The sequence below is a fragment of the Cryptotermes secundus genome, unplaced genomic scaffold, assembly GCF_002891405.2.
Source record: "Cryptotermes secundus unplaced genomic scaffold, Csec_1.0 scaffold693, whole genome shotgun sequence".
NCBI classification, from domain to species: Eukaryota; Metazoa; Arthropoda; class Insecta; order Blattodea; family Kalotermitidae; genus Cryptotermes; species Cryptotermes secundus.
In genome coordinates, this window is record NW_019722434.1 from 464,666 (window position 1) to 484,177 (window position 19,512).

The 19,512-nt window shown below is 47.6% G+C and overlaps 3 protein-coding genes across 9 annotated transcripts in view; 2 read left to right on the top strand and 1 right to left on the bottom strand.

The window, feature by feature from the left end:
- Positions 1–5,838, top strand: part of LOC111861426 (facilitated trehalose transporter Tret1-2 homolog) — a 14,031-nt gene extending 8,193 nt beyond the window's left edge. For all 4 annotated transcript variants that reach the window (XM_023845977.2, XM_023845980.2, XM_023845978.1 and 1 more), the window contains 3 exons: positions 818–956; positions 2,852–3,139; positions 3,220–5,838. In XM_023845977.2, coding sequence (XP_023701745.1) covers positions 818–956; positions 2,852–3,139; positions 3,220–4,316 — 1,524 coding nt within the window. In that variant the 3' untranslated portion in view covers positions 4,317–5,838. The remainder of the gene's footprint in view (positions 1–817; positions 957–2,851; positions 3,140–3,219) is intronic.
- Positions 1–19,512, bottom strand: part of LOC111861425 (cytochrome P450 4C1) — a 90,696-nt gene that overhangs the window by 44,655 nt on the left and 26,529 nt on the right. The window lies entirely within an intron of this gene.
- Positions 6,592–14,216, top strand: LOC111861432 (facilitated trehalose transporter Tret1). Of its 2 annotated transcripts, XM_023845987.2 has the most exons (4): positions 6,595–6,891; positions 10,925–11,063; positions 11,362–11,649; positions 12,937–14,216. In XM_023845987.2, the coding sequence occupies exons 1-4, from the start codon at positions 6,877–6,879 to the stop codon at positions 13,887–13,889; spliced, it is 1,395 nt and encodes a 464-aa protein (XP_023701755.1). In that variant the 5' UTR covers positions 6,595–6,876; the 3' UTR covers positions 13,890–14,216. The 2 variants fall into 2 exon arrangements, with proteins under 2 accessions (XP_023701756.1, XP_023701755.1); XM_023845988.2 differs by lacking the exon at positions 11,362–11,649 and having other exon boundaries at positions 6,592–6,891.

Sequence of the window (19,512 nt, forward strand, 5' to 3'; positions counted from 1 at the left end):
AACTATAATAAATTTAGTGTGTGTAAATTTATTATAGTTGACGAATACGCACTTTTTAAATACTTTTTAAATGATTTTATAAAGACATATGAGGGCAAGCAATGCACTAGATTAGCGTAATTAGGGCACATGATGATGGCACTATGTTGCCGAAACACGTCGTGAAGTAACAGGTGAGATTGAGTGCACTACAAGACGGCCACTGTATACATGTCATGGATGAAAATCAGTGCAACAGGACGCTAAAATACAACATTATGATATAAGCAGTTCTGATGAAATTAAGATAATAAACATAACTGTAGAGCCTTTATTTAAAACCCATAAAAAGACAATGCATTTATTCGCCGACAGAAGACTGGGGAGTTGCACTTGTTTTTGAACGTAGTGTTGCAGGTTTGAGGAAACTGTCTCAAGTTTTGACTGAACAGACAAGTGACTCATCTGCCTCCCTAAGTGCCACGTGTCTTTCAAAGTACAAACTGGTTATAAATTATTGTCGTGGTTTCCGTTTATAAGTCACAGAAATCCCGACAATAAATTCGAATCACCCTGTATGTACTCAATTGTGAACAGCATTTTTCATATTTCGAACTGGATTAAATGACATCCGGATTATCTGTAGCCGCATTAGCAAGGGCTAAGTGTATATAGGCGATACAGTTCTGTAACTGCAACACTTGGCAGAGTATTAGTTAAACACCACTTTGTTAAGTGCCTGATATGATTCACTGAATCTTGTCTCTTACGCCGCTCTCGTCTCGAAATGAGACATCCTACACAAGGAAACAAACGGAACGTTTGCTTAACTTTCTAGCAACTGGCAGTGGGAGCGGTTGCAAACCTGGGGACCATTGCATCAGGAATGACTCTCGGGTTCTCCGCCGTGGCGCTACCTGTCATGCAGGCGGAAGACCACACTCCATATATATCTGATGAACAAGCATCATGGATAGGTGAGTGACTGCGCGTCACTGATAATTTACAATGGCAATGTCCGTACGCCACTGCACGAATTATAATGTACTAATAGAACAATGTAATAAGCATGACTGCACGCCACTGCAACATTACAGTATCTGCAAGCCACTCAACTGACTCCAACGCCCTCTTATGTAACACAGCAATGAGTATGTCCGCAGGCCATTGCAACGTCACGATGACAATATCCGCGTGCCACTTTGCAAGGCACGATTACGGCGTGTCTGCACGCACCTGAAGGAAAGAAACCCACGTTGGAGGTTACGGCACGGACGGAAGGACAATACTAAAATTCACGTGACTTACATAGGGTCTACACTACAGTGGGCCAACGGGAAGAAGTCCCATGCATGGACCCCCAACACTGTGACACGTCTCCCCTACACTAGTACAGCCTGTCTGCCCATATGCATATTGATAGTGATAACCTTCCCTAGAAGTAAATGCAGCACTAGGCGAGCACTTTCCATGGAACTTACTTCCATGCCCTTTGCATAGATCCACCTGGATAATATAGGGAATAGTGGCAGACGCTTATGAGCAGGGCAATGGACTTCGTGTAAATGAAAGGGAGGGAATATCTGGACCAGTAGATTCTCTCAAGAACGCCTCTGTCCCAATTCTTGACCAGCAGACTTTCTCAAGAACGCCTCTGTCCTAATTCTCGACCAGCAGACTCTCTCAAGAACGCCCCTGTCCCAATTCTCGACCAGCAGACTTTCTCAAGAACGCCTCTGTCCCAGCGTAATTTAGAACATGTTTCTTGACCAGCAGACTTTCTCAAGAACGCCTCTGTCCCAGTTCTCGACCAGCAGACTCTCTCAAGAACGCCTCTGTCCCAATTCTCGACCAGTAGACTCTCAATAACGCCTCTGTCCCAATTCTTGACCAGCAGACTCTCTCAAGAACGCCTCTGTCCCAATTCTTGACCAGCAGACTTTCTCAAGAACGCCTCTGTCCTAATTCTCGACCAGCAGACTCTCTCAAGAACGCCCCTGTCCCAATTCTCGACCAGCAGACTTTCTCAAGAACGCCTCTGTCCCAGCGTAATTTAGAACATGTTTCTTGACCAGCAGACTTTCTCAAGAACGCCTCTGTCCCAGTTCTCGACCAGCAGACTCTCTCAAGAACGCCTCTGTCCCAATTCTCGACCAGTAGACTCTCAATAACGCCTCTGTCCCAATTCTTGACCAGCAGACTCTCTCAAGAACGCCTCTGTCCCAATTCTTGACCAGCAGACTTTCTCAAGAACGCCTCTGTCCTAATTCTCGACCAGTAGACTCTCTCAAGAACGCCTCTGTCCCAATTCTTGACCAGCAGACTTTCTCAAGAACGCCTCTGTCCTAATTCTCGACCAGTAGACTCTCTCAAGAACGCCTCTGTCCCAATTCTTGACCAGCAGACTTTCTCAAGAACGCCTCTGTCCTAATTCTCGACCAGTAGACTCTCTCAAGAACGCCTCTGTCCCAATTCTTGACCAGCAGACTTTCTCAAGAACGCCTCTGTCCTAATTCTCGACCAGTAGACTCTCTCAAGAACGCCTCTGTCCCAATTCTTGACCAGCAGACTTTCTCAAGAACGCCTCTGTCCTAATTCTCGACCAGTAGACTCTCTCAAGAACGCCTCTGTCCCAATTCTTGACCAGCAGACTTTCTCAAGAACGCCTCTGTCCTAATTCTCGACCAGTAGACTCTCTCAAGAACGCCTCTGTCCCAATTCTTGACCAGCAGACTTTCTCAAGAACGCCTCTGTCCTAATTCTCGACCAGTAGACTCTCTCAAGAACGCCTCTGTCCCAATTCTCGACCAGCAGACTTTCTCAAGAACGCCTCTGTCCCAGAGTAATTAATTGATTGCGTATCTCTCTTCAGCATCTCTAGTGTCCCTCGGAATGCCGGCGGGCTGTCTGCTCATGAGCCCACTGCTAGACAGACTGGGGCGCAGGCGTTCCATGATGCTTGTCAACGCGCCCGCAGTGCTGGGCTGGTTTCTCATCGCCACGGCCTCTCACAGCGAGCCCTGGTTCCTATATCAAGTGTACGCGGGTCGACTCCTCACAGGTTTCGCTACGGGGCTCGTCAGCACCCCGGCAGTTGTTTACGTGGGCGAGGTCTTGCATAAGAAATGGAGGGCCGTTGTGGTCACGTGGCCGTCGTTTGGTAAGTAGGGCAGGGACCAGTGCCTTGGCGCCCAAACAACATTTCCAGTGCGAACTGTAACAACCGACTTGTTATTTCAGGCATTTCTCTCGGTATCGTGGCAGTCTACACACTAGGAGCACTCTTCCAGGATAACTGGCGCCTGGTGGCAGGCGTCTGTTGCTTCCTCCCGGCAGTCTCCATCGCTGCGGTATGGGCGATGTTGCCAGAGAGCCCAGTGTGGCTTCTATCGCGGGGCAGGGCTCAGGAAGCAGAAGCCTCCCTTAGGTACATCAGAAGTGTGCCTACGGAAGACCCACTCCCAGATAATTTGCAGCAGGAGCTGGACGACATGATGCACAGCAGCGGACGACTGGACAAAACCAACAGCTGGAAGGACATACTCGGCTTCCTCAGAAAACCTGAGGCTTACAAGCCGCTTCTTATCTTCAATGCTTTCTTCTTTTTCCAGCAGTTCTCTGGAATATTTGTAGTGATAATGTATGCAGTGACTATTGTCAGAGAGATCGGCGTGCATGTTGACGGTTACCTTGTAACGGTACTTATTGGCATATCAAGGTTGGTCATGAGCGTTGTGATCAGCTGCGCGTCCAAACGGTGTGGCCGTCGGCTGCTGTGTAACATATCCGGAGTGGGAATGACGCTGTCCTCAGGCGTGCTGGCCGGGTTCCTCAGTCTAATGCACGATGGGTACATCAGCCATGAAGCAGCTGTAGCATACGGGTGGATCCCCATCACTGCGCTCCTGCTCTCTGTCTTGACTGGTAATTTGGGCTTCCTGACACTCCCTTTTGCTATGCTTGGGGAAGTCTTTCCTGCTAAGATAAGGGGCTGGGCATGTGGGGTAACAACCTTCATAGCGACTCTCTATTCCTTCCTGGCCATCAAACTGTTTCCGGACATGAGGCACTGGATGGGATATCACAACGTGTTCACTCTGTACACTGCAGTGGTTGCCATAGGAACCGTCACTATGTACTTCTTTCTACCTGAGACGCATGGAAAGAGTCTGCAAGAGATCGAGGAGTTCTTCAGGAGCCGACGGAAGGCGGCGGATGGAGATAAGGCAGCCAAGAAACTGATGGCTGTGTCTGAAGGGTTGCCGTTCTCCAGGAGCAACAGGGTGGCTGCAGGTGGGGACAAGACAGCCGCGTGCCTGTTGCCTGGGCCAGAATAGTTGAAGTTGTTCAGGGCCATTAGCTGGTCCTTCTTCAGGAACAACTGGGCGGCAGTTGATGGAGACAAGGCAACTGAGAAAGTGAACTTAGGGTCTCAGAACACAGAGACCGTCGTGATGGGACCGAGATTTGTGGCTGGTACGGAATGCTTGCAACATTGCTACGCGGGGTGTCTGTGCCAGAGTGCAGCTGCACTCTACTCCAGTCCTTTCCTGCGAAGCCAAATCAGAATATTTCAGAGCTCCAGACTTCGGCCAACGTCTCTACCTTTGAAGGTTGCAGTTCGGTTTGGGTTCAGAAACTGATAGCATCCCGCCCACTTTCAAAACACGGCACATGTAGAAGTGCAAAAGGAACATATTCATTGGCTGGGTTTCAGGTAGTTTGGTGTAAATTCACTGACGTTTCGGAGGTCGGACTGCTTGCATCATCAGGCTCCGTTTGTTGCTTGTTTCTTATTCGTTGCCTGCTTTGCTTAATCTTCTACCCTGATGATGGGAGCAGTGTTTTTGTCGGAGACATCAGTATGCTTGGTGTACATTCCAGTCGCTTTGTATGTAGCCTTATGCAGTGCCGAAACAGCTGAAATTGAAGGGCTCAGAAGCCCTTATGCCTTGAGCAAACTGTCTACGGTATCTGCGATGTTGCATCGAAGGGGTCAAGTCCACTGTTTTCGGTGTCTGAAATACACGTATATCTGAGCTTGTGTCACCATGTGACAGTGACCTAAACCAGTACATCATCCGTAGAAATGTTCTAAACCGACGAGTATTTGTAACACGCGATGGGAACCAAAACCGCCATACTGGAGAGCATGTTGAAGACACGGGGCGTTTCTTCCGTAAGATTTGCCTATTCAAGGCGACACTCTTCGGCTGGACGTCACGACAAAAAGAATGGTATGTGTTTATACAGCAGTGCACAGGTATTCCTCGAATTGTGGGATAGTTTGTGCAGACGGTAAATCACATAAATCGAACATAATTTTCTCCTCCGTAAACACAGAATTATCGACCCCCTCCCCTTTCAGCAACCAACTCGCATTGAAGCGACCCCTGTTAACTGAAGTCGCCCTGAATTAGTTTGTCGCTTTAAATGGAATGAACATAACACGAGAGACAGCCGTCCTTAATTAGCTGCTTTCCTTACGTATATTTCTGTACTTAACTACCAGTTTCGGAAATTACATCTGTTTCCATCCTCTGGTGGGGTTCGTTAGGGAGAAGTGATGTCTTCGGTCGGCTACTGGCAGGGTCACTTCGAGCGGGCTGCTTGCCCTGCGCTCCTGTCCGCCCGTCCGTGGCACAGAGCATTCTCTTGGTGCGCACTGTGCGGACGCGATCTGATCTTGCCTTGCAAGCCAAGCAGTGTGGTCCACCCTGCTCCCAACAGCTCATAATTCAACAATATTTAACGCTTCATAGCACAGCGGTAACTATATATACCACCTACGTTATCCCACGAAATGTATTCATGTGTTCTGTATGACTGTGACATTAAACGAAGAATTTAAAAGCGAAATTTTGTGTGTTTTTTCTGTTTCACCATTTTGCGTCATCGTAACTTCAGTGTTAAGAACAGTACATGAGATGCGTAGCCTAAATGGTGGAGTTCGAATCTCGGCCAGGAATCCCGACTATCCTGAATGAGCTTTTTCATAGTTTTCCTCAGTCCCTTCGGGTAAATGCAGGGATAGTACTGTACTTGAAATCAGGTTATGCCCGATTCCTGTCAAATCCATTACAATTAATTACTCTCTAATAATCCTATCGCTGGACGCTACACAGCCAGAGATAGAGACAGCGTCATTAAATAAACAATAAGTAAATAAGTGATTCGCCGCTGTCTGATACTGTCATCCAAATAAGTAAGTAAACTCTCTTCCGTCCTTACATTTTATTTAGTGCTGTTAATTCTGAGTTTGGGTCCTTGCACCGTATGGATGTGGGCAGAGCTTCCGACGTTTCGGAGATACACGCTGCCTCCATCTTCGGGTTTGAACTCGGTGGGCTGGGTCCTACCGTCCGCCCGTATGTGTGTATAAGACCCGAGAGGGAGGAGAGGGCCAGTGCTGGGTCCGGACCAGCGGACACGGAACAAGTTACTTCACCGAACCCCCATGACCTAGTGTTCCCAAGCGCTCAATATGCGCAGTTTAACACGGTTCAGTGATCCAAAGGGCACAGTCAGTGCTGCGAGAGTCTCAATGAAGTGACCCCACTTGTTTATTTACAAAGAACCGTTGAACCTTGTCCATAGTCGAAGCGAAGCAAGTGACCAGGCTTCGGAAATTCGTCCCACTTTCTTGAGCAGCGGAACAGAAGACGGGCAGGAGCTCTGCTGCTTGCGCCCTGCTCAAGTCTGCACGGCGCCCACAATGAATCCGACACTGTAAGGCAAGGCTCCACCACAATGGCCTTCGTGACATGGCATCACGAAACATCCGAGGAGTAAGTACGTCATCACTGCATCAGAAGGAACAAAAAGCAGCAAGAAGACGCGAGTTACACAACATTTTTTCTGTTGGACGGACGCAGACACGTGCTGGCGGACGCGGCTATGGCGTGCTATAAGGTGAGTTCATCACGTTACGTAACAGTGAGCCCCCCCCCCCAATTTCACGCGGTTTTGAGAGACTTGTGTAACGGATCCGAACCGAGGCCCCCACTGCCCTGCAACTGCGTGCGAGGAAGTAACTTCCTCCGTCATTCCTTCTTTATATAATCACGAGACAATTTCACGTCACCATGGCAACTAGTTCCATGCGCGGATGTGACAGCATTGCAGGCAATGGTAATATCCTGATGTGGTTATGTGAAGTGCAGTTGTATGCTCTGTAAAGCAGGCTGTTTACGGCTAACTATTTCTGCGTCATATTCGTGGGGGATGGCGCTAAACGTCGGCCTCGGCGCATCATTCGGTAGCATGTAGGACTCGAAAGCAATGTTGGGGAATTTTGTTTTAAAATAGGGAGGGCTATATGAGGGCGAAATTTTGAGGTCACCAATGGAAGGGCTGCACATGAAGCATGCAGTGTAACGTGGAATCTGGGCACCAACTCAGCATTTGCTCTAGGGCCGAGTAAAATCACGGAAAACCTTGATGGAGTTGGCCGGTCGCAGGACCTTCCGGATGTAAACCGACTTCTAGCCAGCAGTCCGGCGTTTATACGTCAGTCCATGTCTGGCTGTTGCTCCTTCATCTTAACAAACGTCCATATTTCCTTCAAACAGTTTCTCTCCTGTGTATACAAGGAGCTTTGCGGTATGTGTAAACAGCATACACGCCTACACACACCTACATATGTAAACATGTGGCTCATTAGTCCATGTGACCGCCGACGAGTTCTGTGAGTGGTGCATGGCTTCTGACAGAGATTCTCATCAGTTTCAGCCAAGTGTTTGCTTGCGAACATGAGACTGTTCCGCACGTCAAAGACCTTTGATACCGTGCCCTTGCTAACATCTTGATATGAGTTCTTATTAATTATTTACATTTGATGTCACAAATGTCAGTTTCGTTATTATCCTCAGGACTTTACTTCGAAATGTCTGTGTCAGCAGCATGTCTCCAGACATGTCACTACAGAGAGCGGAGACGCTAGATTAATTAATGTTAATGGTGGAGGATTTGTTTCAGATAGGGAACAGTTGCCTCAGCCTGCAGTTAGCTTTGCGCAGGATGCAGGATATGTTGGTCCTTTATGCTAATTTTGAATCTTATGTCCAACAGGAGATTTCGTTGAGAATCTTTACTGGAAGCAAACTGCGGCGGAGATAGTCTGGAAAACAAAGTAACTGTGCACTTGTTTGTAAGATTCCTAATTCTCCATTTCCGGAACACGGGCCCAAGAGGCTTACCTGTCTATCTCCAGTCCTTTTGTTGGAACAGTTTCTTAATTCTATACATATTCGGTAGGATTCCTTGGACGGGAGATCAGTCCGTCGCAAGGCTGCTACCGACACACAGGACAACACAAATACACAATAAAGGCAAACAAACACCCATGCCTTCAGTGAGATTCGAACCCACGATCTCAACTTTCGAGCCGCGGCAACTGCGATCGGCTTCTAGGCCTTCTAAGTGGCCCAGAGCAGCGGCTGACATGACATAGCGTAAATGTTGAAGGGTACGTTGGCTCTGGTGAGCCAAGCTGAGGCACTCCTGCCTGAATGGGGCGTTGGCTTGGTTGAAAGTCCCTATTCAACAAAGAAAAAGATCGATTGGGAGATAATTGTGTACCGCATGTGTTAAACGAGGCAAAATATTGGCCAAAATAAATTTAGAAATTAGTCCTGTGGCCCTTCCAGTGTCTCGCAATAAGGCAACTGTAACCTTGTTATCTTGAAGAGCGTGCGCTCTGTGCTTCTCACAGATGCAAGTGTTGACAGAGTCCTCATGTTTACATTAGTGAAATAGAACAAGAAATTCTGGGAATAACCAACTGCCTATGTTCGCGTGGTATGGTACGGGCCACAAAGCAAACGAAAAGAATTTGAGGGGAAAAACACAGACACAGAGACAGCAAGGCGGGGGGGGGGATATGCAGACAGCAAGGTGATCTCATAAACCTCTTCTTATTTTTTCAAAATAAGGAAAACATACTAAAATTCAGTCCGTACCTCATAGGAAACATTACGTCTCCGCTACAGAGCCCAACCGGTTAATGCTGTTTAGGGAAACAGTCGCTGTTTACTGTGAGAACCGTACGGAACACACAGCTACACTCTGTGGGCAGAATGCAGAATATTCGGTATTAAAGTAGATGGTACATATAGTGACCACTGTGCTTCAAAAGTATAAGACCGCGGATTTAATACACTATGTTAAGAACTTGTGTTAGTGGGTGAAAGCCATCATGAAGCCCGCAGATTTGATCTGGACAGAAGTGTTTCATCAGGCAAAAATTGAAACCTGACCCGAAATTTTGCAATTTTCTTGTCAACACTAAAGTTTCGTATTAGGAACCGCCACAGTTGTGGCCCGTTCCAAATTCGAATGTGTGGGTGTGGGGCGTGATAAGTCAGGTTAAAATCTCTGGAACAATTCCAGCAGACGTGGAATCATGCGGAGCGCGGCACACACAAACTTAAGTCCCCAGATCAGGAATGTGACGGCGCATGCGTGTCGGAAAAATACTGCTGATTCCATGTGAACACCCGCTTAATCTGCTAGACTTAAAGTCTCGTCAGTTACGTTGTTTATCTCAAAAGTTATGAAGTGTGCGCTCAGCGTAGAAGCCAGACACAAAACGTGTTTTTAATTTCTCTCTATAACTTCTTTTTTTTTTGGAAACACTTTTCACTCCCATAAATATTTAACGATGGACGCAGAAACCCCCGCAAAGCTTGTTCGTTACTGTCGTCCGATGTGTCCCGTTCCGTGAGATCCCGAATTGCTGTTGGCGGACAGGCGCTAAGCTCCGATGTCACGGCATCCATACGCTCCAGCTTACCTTCAGCTGTTCGGGGAACAGTGGGTCACTCAAATTATACGTCAAGTCGCTCTCATGGAGGCTTCTCAGCGTGGGCGAATCGGCGCAAACAGGAAACCTCACAGTAGTGTTTCCGTGCGGGAATGCCTTCCCGGCGTTTCTTGGCATCATTTGAATGTTTCTCCGAATCACGAAAAAAAAAAAAAAAGTCGAGAAATCGGGAAAAAGAAAACACGCTGGAACACATTAGGAAGAATTATCCAGTGGGTTTTAAAGACATTAAATCCGATTTAAATTGTTTCAATTTTTCATTTTAAGAATGATGACCTTTAAATAGTAAATATTTGTGATATTATCTTTCAAATTTTAAAATGATTTTACTTGGCGCCCATTTCATTGCAATGTTACCTTCTTCTCATGCTTTCTATTATCAAATGTCTGTTCTGGCAGAGACCATTTTTACACGTCATTCAATTATATAATCTTGTGACAATATATTGGCTCATACGAGTAATAATAAGAAACATGCATTTATTATTATAATATTGTCTTTTGCAGATAATTTCTTAAATTTTTAGCATAACCCTATCACACAAAAATGATTTGCTGCTTATTATTAAAACACGCAAATAAAATGTTTCTGTAAATACGGCATAACTTATGATTTCGGGAAATCCCGAGAATTCCGATTTCCCGTTCCCGAAAGTAGCCCTCGGGCTTGGATGTGGGGACATTAGCCACCATGTTATGAAGACGTATGGGGGGAGTGCACGTATAGAGGGAACTAAATGGAGGTGTGTGGCCAGTTTCGCGTGCCAGCCGTTTTTACAGGGGAAATAGCGCCCGGAACCCTTCGGGGCAGCTGGGCTGGGTGGGTCACAGGGCTGAGTCGACCCCAAGGCCATAGTGCGGTGGTAAGAATTAGGTTAATTGGAAAAATCAACTGACCTCATCGGGACTTGAACCCGCGACCTTCCTGCTTGTAGCATGGTGCCTCAACCAACTAGGCTATCGCGTGTCTCTCAGAATACCGAGCCAAATGAATGCAGTCTGTGCCCCCAAACCCCATTTTCACGGTTCCTGACAGTCATAACAAAATCCCGTTTTCGTCATCTCCTTTCTTCAGCCGCGTATGACAAACTACTCATATGATTGCGTGTTTGTTCTGCACAGCAACTGGCGCTAGGGGCTGTGGCCAATCTGGGAACAGTAGCTTCAGGAATGACGCTTGGATTCTCCGCCGTGGCGCTACCAGCCATGCAGGCATTAGACCACACACCTTGTGTATCCGACGCACAAGCGTCATGGATAGGTGAGTGTCTGTACGCCACTGCAAGATCACAATGACAATTGTTACGGCGCAGAGAACTGTAATTTTGACGCCACTGTCAGAAAATGATCGGTGTCAGAAAATGATCGGTGTTGTACCACATTCAGGAAGAACTTTTCTTGGATGCTTCAGTAATACTGTAAATTTTATTTTCACACCACTGTACAACAATAATCAGCGGCGTGCATTCTTGTCGCTAGTATAATACTGTACATAACAGTCACGCCACTGCAATGTACACACACATTAACATTTTCTGACACTCCCTTCATTCCCGTAGCCTCGCTTACTACCCTCGGGATGCCTCCGGGATGTCTCCTGATGGGCCCAATGTTGCACAGACTGGGGCGCAGGCGCACCCTCTTACTGGTCAACGCGCCCGCAGTGATAGGTTGGCTCCTCATTGCCACGGCTTCTCACAGCGAGCCCTGGTTCTTGTACCAGGTGTACACGGGTCGACTCCTGACAGGGATCGCTGCAGGGCTCGTCAGTACCCCGGCCGTTGTGTACGTCGGTGAGGCCATGGATAAGATCTGGAGGGGAGTTCTGATCACGTGGCCGAGCATAGGTAAGCGCTCAGTTCTTGCTGTCAGCACACAAGTGCCCACAGTCTCCGAGGAACGCTGTACGCTGTAATTGATGTTATTTGGAGAGACAACTCGAAGTGAAGGCACGGTGGAAGCGTTTGCTGTAGAGGATTGTACATTCATTTGATTTCGTTTTATACTGATCAGGCATAACCCTTGTTACGCGTTAAAATCTAAACTGATCGAGTCCAGTTAGGAAATGTGCATATGACTTTTGAATTCTAGGGAGTTCGCACGTTTCTGTTTAATTGTCTCGCAAACCGCAAGACTCACAAAAAAAAAAGAATTGGGCGCAAGATGTCTCCTTCTTATACCTATATTTTTTTCGAGACATTTTACGGCCCACCCCCCCCCAAAAAAAAGAAATTGCGAGAAACGATCGAAATGCGAGAAGAGAGACGCGCAGGTCTTCAAGTGAAATGTCCGTCATTGTAGTCCCACTGTAACCAAAATTCGAATGTGTCCAATTTCAGTAAGATTCCGCACTGCCTAGTTTCATAACTGGTTCAAGCTCCTCGGGACAGTTACATGCGGCGACATGGTGATAAGAGGCGCACTTCTGGCGGAAGTTTCACGACGGGAATTCTTCTCATAAAGTAGTTGTAATGCCACGTTTAGGTATAACATTAGGGAATCGCGCTAAAATGCACATGAATGCGGCAACGGGCAAACCGTACAGTGGAGCCTCTATCGGCGTAGCCGCCAACTCTTTGCAACTGACGAGGTGATGACGTTCCGTTACTTCGTACTTCTTTCTAAATGATACCGAATAACACTGATGTTGAAGAAAGCAGTCTTCTGGGATTTGGCACCGTGTATATGTGATGTTAACCGACGTTTCGGAGGAAGGTATCGCCTCCATCTTCAGGGTAGAAGGAAAAATATAAGAAATCCGCAAGCGAAGAGACCGTGAGAACCGGCATTCGCTTGCGTATTTCTTATATTTTTCCTTCTACCCTGAAGACGGAGGCGATACGTTCCTCCGAAACGTCGGTTAACATCACACGGTGCCAAATCCCAGAAGACTGCTTTCTTCATAGTCACCGCCGTGAAAACCTCAATCTTACAACACTAATGTTGGTCCCAACAAGATGTCAGTTCTGGCGCGCATGTTTGTATCCGCAGCAAGAGAACACGAGGTCAAGTACAGAAAGCAAGTCTTTAGTACTGACCTATACCTCCGCCTCACTCCTCTCCTACATAAGTAGTCCGTTGTAGACTTAATCTGCCATTCTTGTTTCCCACGAAAACTAAACGCATATTTTTAGGTGTTTCTCTGGGCATCCTGGTGGTCTACGTGCTGGGGTCCTTGTTTCGGGACAACTGGCGCCTGGTGGCTGGTATCAGCAGCTGTGTCCCGATGATATCCATTATTGCGGTGTGGTTCCTGCTGCCCGAGAGCCCCGTGTGGCTCGTGTCGCGGGGCAGGATTGAGGAAGCACAAGCCTCCATGAGACTCATACGAAGCGTACCCGAGGATACCAGCCTCTCGGACAGCTTGCAGCAGGAGTTGGACATCGCGTTGGCGCGCGAGGACCAACAGAACAGCTGGAAGGACACGCTCAGCTTCCTGAAGAGACCCGAGGCCTACAAGCCGCTTCTCATCATGAACGCGTTCTTCTTCTTCCAGCAGTTCTCTGGAATATTCGTCGTCATTTTCTACGCGGCCAGTATTGTCCGGGATACGGGACTGTCATTCGACGATTACCTGGCAACCGTCCTGATTGGCGTGTCCAGGTTCGCCACGTCACTTGCTATCAGCTACGCGTCCAAACGGTGCGGCCGTCGGCTGCTCTGTAACATATCGGGAGTGGGGACGACGCTGTCTGTAGGGGCGCTGGCAGCGTTCCTCAGTTTCATGCACTGCGGAATCATCAGTCCTGAGGCAGTGATGACGTACAGCTGGTTTCCTGTCACAGCGCTCATTCTGTCCGTGATGACAGGTACGGTCGGTTTTATGACGCTTCCGTTTGCAATGCTGGGGGAGGTATTCCCTCTCGAGATAAGGGGTTCGGCTTGTGGGTTCACAACCTTCATGGCGACCATCTTCAGCTTCTTGGCGGTGAAGCTGTTCCCCGACATGGGGCACTGGATGGGATATGACAACGTGTTCACTCTGTACACTGCAGTGATTGCCATAGGAACCGTCACGATGTACTTCTGTCTGCCCGAGACGCATGGGAGGACGCTACCAGAGATCGAGGAGCTCTTCAGAAGCTAAAGGTGGAGATAAGGAGGCCGAGAAGCTGACGAATTCTGACAAGCACGAGAGGTGGCCTCAAAGAAGGGGGGAATAAAACGGAAGGACAGTGGAATGTCTCTGCATGTGTCCCTCGTACGTAATATCTCTTTCTTATCAACAGTTTTCGAGCTGTACAGTGAAATGGCTCTATCTAGGAAACCGTTCGGAATAGAACACATATACATATAAACATTTTTCTTAGAGTGACCCGCTACTATGACCTCACAGAGTATTGACCTTCCTTCCTGGGACACCTGTATAATGTGGCAAGGTAACAAATGAATAAACATTTGAAAGTATTTAGAAGGTCGTTGTTTAAGTGAAGTAATTTATGAAAGAGTAACATGTAGGTATGAGCCCGGATAGCGGAGTCGGTGTAGCGACTGGGTAAAGGCTAGGCGACCGAGGGGTCGGAGTTCGAGTTCCAGTAGGGACAAGATTTTTCTTTTCTCCACGTCGTCCAGACCGGTTCTGGGTTTCGACCAACCTCTTATCCAGTGGGTGACGGGGGCTCTTTCCCTGAATGCAAAGCGGCCAGGGCGTGAAGCTGACCACTCACCTTAAGATAGTGCCGAGGTCAAGAAACTGTGGATGTATACATCTACTCCCTCATACGCCTTCATGGCGTAGTACTTAATTAGTTAAGCACAGGACAAGTTTAACATGTAGGTATATCTCTGTGCAAAAGCGTAAAGTGTCACAATGTGACGGCTCTACCTATACTGACTTGGCACCCAGTGTCACGTGTCTGTGAGTGCCTAGGCAGTAGAGCGTCCAGGAGTCCAGTGGCAGCACGTGGAACGTACCGACCATACTGTTCCCCGCTTGGCTGGAGGAACTAAGGAAATCCACGAAATTCGACCCGAGCATGTCCCGAACACGAGTGCAGAGTGTTCCCGATAACCCGGTGGGTGAACTTCATGTACATTAGCCAAGGGGGACGCCTAACAGGAGGAGCAAGCGAACTGTTACGAAGAGACCATATAACTAACTAACTAACTTCATGGAGCGGAGTCCTCCTTGAGTAGCCACCAATTGCGCAGCTACTCAAGAACTTTCCAGAATTTTATGGAACCCGAAGGTTTATTGCCGTGTTCACAAGATCCCTCCACTGGTCCCTATCCTGAGCCAGATGGATCCAGACCATACCATCCCCACTCTATCCCTCTACAATCCAGTTTAATACCCACCCACCTACGTCCTGGTCTTCCTATTAGTCTCTCTCCTTCTGACATTAATGTTCTATAAAACTTATTAAAATTATTCACTTTCAAGTTTTACACTACATATTTCGACAAATGTGGTCATCATCAGGTGTTAACAATTATGGATGAGGAACTTACTGCATTCTGCATCGTAGCTTAAGTTATTAATATAGTCCCCTCAATGCGCATGCGTGTTCGAGGCGAGAACAAGGCAAGCAACACCACACAACAGGAAGGAATACAACCAGTAACTAACTGATACTAGTCAGACAAATGTTTACCTGCACGGACTTTACTACACGTTTCGTTTAAACACATTTTAATCAGCCTAATTATTTTCATGGGTACCCCGAACTCTATGAGAATACTGTACAATACTTCCCTCCTAACTGAATTATAGGCTTTCTAGATGTCTATGAATAGCTGATGTACTGTCTCATTGTAGTCCCATTTTCTCTCCAGTATCTGACGGAAGCGAAGCACGTGATCTGCAGTTGATCTGTTACGTCGAAACCCACACTAATGATCCCCAATAATTTCATCTACATATGGACTTAACCTTGAGAGATGGATATTGGATAAAATTTTACCAACAGTTGCTGTAATGGTGACTTGCAGAAGCTGAAGCCAGCCTTGATGAGATTCGTATTAGTCTGCTAACGCACTAACTCAGTCCACGGAACCGAATCCTTCTTGAGAAGCTGTCAGTCGCTCAGCTACTCAAGGAATTCCCGGCATTTCATGGGACCAGAAGGTTCAATTACCGTGTCCACAAGAGCCCGACTCTGGTCACAATTCTGAGCCATGTGACTCCAGCCCACAACCACCAGATCTGTACCTTTAGGCTACATTTTAACAGCATCCTCCCCCCCCCCACGTCAGTCTTCCTTCAGATTTCCCTGCCACAAACGTGTACTCGCCTACCTCCATCTACGGGGTACCTACTTGACATCACACAACTCCTCATGGCCTTATTCAAGTAGGAACGCCGGCTTATCTGGAATCCGAAACGTCGGAAGAGGGAAAGCTTGAATACAGACGGTCACAATGGCAATTAGTCTCCTGGTATATGACGCCGTTTATTCTGGTATATCATTATCAGTGCTTCTGGGAAATTTTATGCCATGAAGATGAAGGCTAAATGTTCCTCAAAACGTCGCTAACAATCTACCAGACTACACGACGTCACACATCAGAAGACGGCACATAATATTCACGAATTCTTCTTGTCTAAACTTCTTGACTGTAGGTCGCACCCTGAGCAGGCAACCGTACAGATCGACGGGTGACGAAAATACGGCCAGGAACTGTCGAATGAGGACGCCACAATCTGCGTCGCTCTGTGATGGCTCGCGTTCCGTCTACTGCACCTCTCTCTCTGTACTGTAGTCAGGGTGGGCGAGCAGGCGACTGGCGTGTTCATTCTTTCCCTGACCCAAGTGTAAGTATTGCTGTCATAATGACTGCATATCTTGCGCTGGGTCCGTAACTCTGGCCACAGTCCTACCCCTCGTCGAGGTTTCAGACCCGAGAGTCACTACGGGACATTCTCAAAACAGGCTCCGACCTCTTCCTTTACTGTCTTCAGAGATATCTACGGTTCTGCCAGTATCTACGTTATATAGCATCTGATGTTGCGACGTTTCGTCAATAGTGTTGTGTAAGGAAGTGGTCGTGGTCGGTTCAAGGCACAAACAATAATGCACAATAAGTGCATATGTGTAGAGGGACTGAGGAAAACCGCCGAAACCTGGGTCAGGACAGCAGGTATCCAGGTAAGATCTAGTGGTTTGGTGTATGAGTAACAATGTTTCAAAGGAACTTGCTGCCGCCATCTTCAGATTTACGAAACGTTCTCCCCCTTCTACCAGACCACACGGCTTTACGTCACCAACCCTTACGAAGCGCAATTCTCCCGAAGCTTGTGACAATGACGCTTCTTTATACCAATATTACGTTGTCCAGCGTCCGCTGTCCAACGTCCATTGACATACCGGACATTTGGGAGTTCGGTTGTTACGGTTCGCGGTTGTGATACCGGTGGTGATGTAGGGCTTGAACCCGGGACCTCTTCGGTATCAAGCTACTACAAATGGGGGTGGTATGGAGGTCAGGTTAATGGCCCACTACTTAAACGGCCCTTTGTTCGAGCTCAACAGTCCCCAATATTAGAATCAAAAGTAACAAAATCTGCGTCGGACTGTGAACAGTACTCTCTTGCCGTATGGCGCCGTGTAGTCGGAACTTACTGCCTCCATCTTCAGGATTGAAGACTGAGCCGAGCCTTTGCTTGCTGCTCTCGTTTCCTATACAGGCTATCGTACTATGAACCTTCATGCTTTGTGCAGTATCCCCTTTACGGCGCCTCGACGCCGACGTTAATCCTACCGCCCACGAATAATGCGCATAAAATCACTCGCAAACATTTTCCTATGCATAGGACACCGCTCCTCGCATATCTATTGTACCAGCCCCAGATGATAGGTGAGGGTGATTGTGGAGCGATTGGTGGAATGAAGATTGGCAGGGGAAACCAATGTACTCGGAAAAACCCTACCTCAGCGCCACTTTCTCCACCACAAATCCAACTTCATCAGACCCGAGATCGAACCCGGGCCGCCGCGGTGGGAAGCCAGCGACTAACCGCTTGAGCTATGGCGCGGCCCCTCGCATATATATATCAACGTATTGCCAATATTCACAGAACAGACACGATACACTGAAGTGAGACTTCTCGCTCATTCTTTACCAACAAAATAACTTGCGTCCATGCAACGTTTTAACCCTAGAAAATTCGCTGCTACGGCAAACCGAAGTTTTATAATTTCAGAACTTTCATCTCATGCTTGTAAAACAAAAATAAATAAGTATACATATATATGTGTGACTATCGACAGGGTTTTGGATTGGTGACTGGATTTATTGATCACTTTACCACACGACTCGTGACCACACGTAATTTCAGAGCCATCGCTAATCTGCACACTTTACAAATCACTACAGCATACGCTAAGTCCTTTTAGTCTTGTGTATTCTTCGCCAGTCATTCCCTGGTAACGGCTTCTAACAGAGGAGATTCTTCAGCCTCTGTGTTAACTTCACCGACTAAGCCTTCTCTTCACAGACTCCCTTACAAATCTCACGAGCTTCCATACCCCTCTCGGTTATAACATCTTGGTATGGACCGCGTAGAAAACAGTTCATTGTTGAACATATTTGTTTGTGAACGCGTTACTCAGAAACGGCTCCGTATATTTGCTTATTAAGAATATGTTCCTTAGCAGCGGATGTTGTTTCATTGTTTGTTTTGCGGTCGTTACCCAGTAACGGGTGTACACGCTACAATATATGTATACATCAGTTCAAGTCAGCATCAGAGAGGGACGTGTCTGACTGCACAGGGACACGGTGCGACCCTACTGAGGTGTGAACCGTCTTTCTCACGGTCAGTTCCAGGCCAATGGCCGCCTTTACACCCACCCCTGGCTGCTTCGTGGATCCCAAGCAGTTCTGCAGTAAGTGGTACAGGGAAGTGCGCAAGTCCCTTATCGGGAAGGAATCTCCGGCCATCTAAACCCTATTCCACAGCAGCGTTGTTTCTCAAAGTGGGAGCCGCCAACGTTTTTAATCGTTTAGTTATAATATATATATACAATTGCAGACTGTCGACATAACGGATATGGTACTTCATGGTTATAATGAGGGCACATAGTCGCGGGATTGCGCCGCCTGGCCTGCGCGCACCTGTAGCACTTTCGAAACACCAAGCCCCACCCTGGAATGTTAGGGTCAGCCCTTCGGCTCCCGAGAAAATAAAGTCAGTTAATACAGAAGTAAGCTGAGTCCGTCAGTTTTCAGTGCAGTGGGGTACATGCTCGTCAGAGTTCAGTGCAGTTCAGAGCAGCAGCACGTGACCAACAAGTGGCGTTGCTGTAAAGGTATGAGTGAGGGAGCGCGCGAAGTTACGGACCGGGGGGGGGACAGCAATGGCTCCAATTATCCAAAACCGTTACAATATTTTTTAAATTGATAAATCGCATATGAAGGTGGCCTCAAACACGAGTTTGGAAATCGCTGGCCTACAATGCGCCCTTATCTGAGTATATTTGCTGATGCTGTATCTTGTTTGTTGTTGGCGCAGCTCGCATGCGTGCTTTGTTTGTTGTGTGGAGGGATTATGAACATTCTGTGTGATTAGTTCCGCTTATTAATGAAGGGACTGGGGGTGTGAGGGAGCCGGGATAGCCATTGGCTACGGGCTCGAAGACAGACGAGTTGGAGTTCGATTCCCGATACGGTCAAGAACTTTCTCTTCTTCTCGTTATCCAGACCGGGTCTGGGGTCCACTCAGCCTCCTATCCAATGGATATCGGGGGCTCTATCCCCAGGGGTAAAGC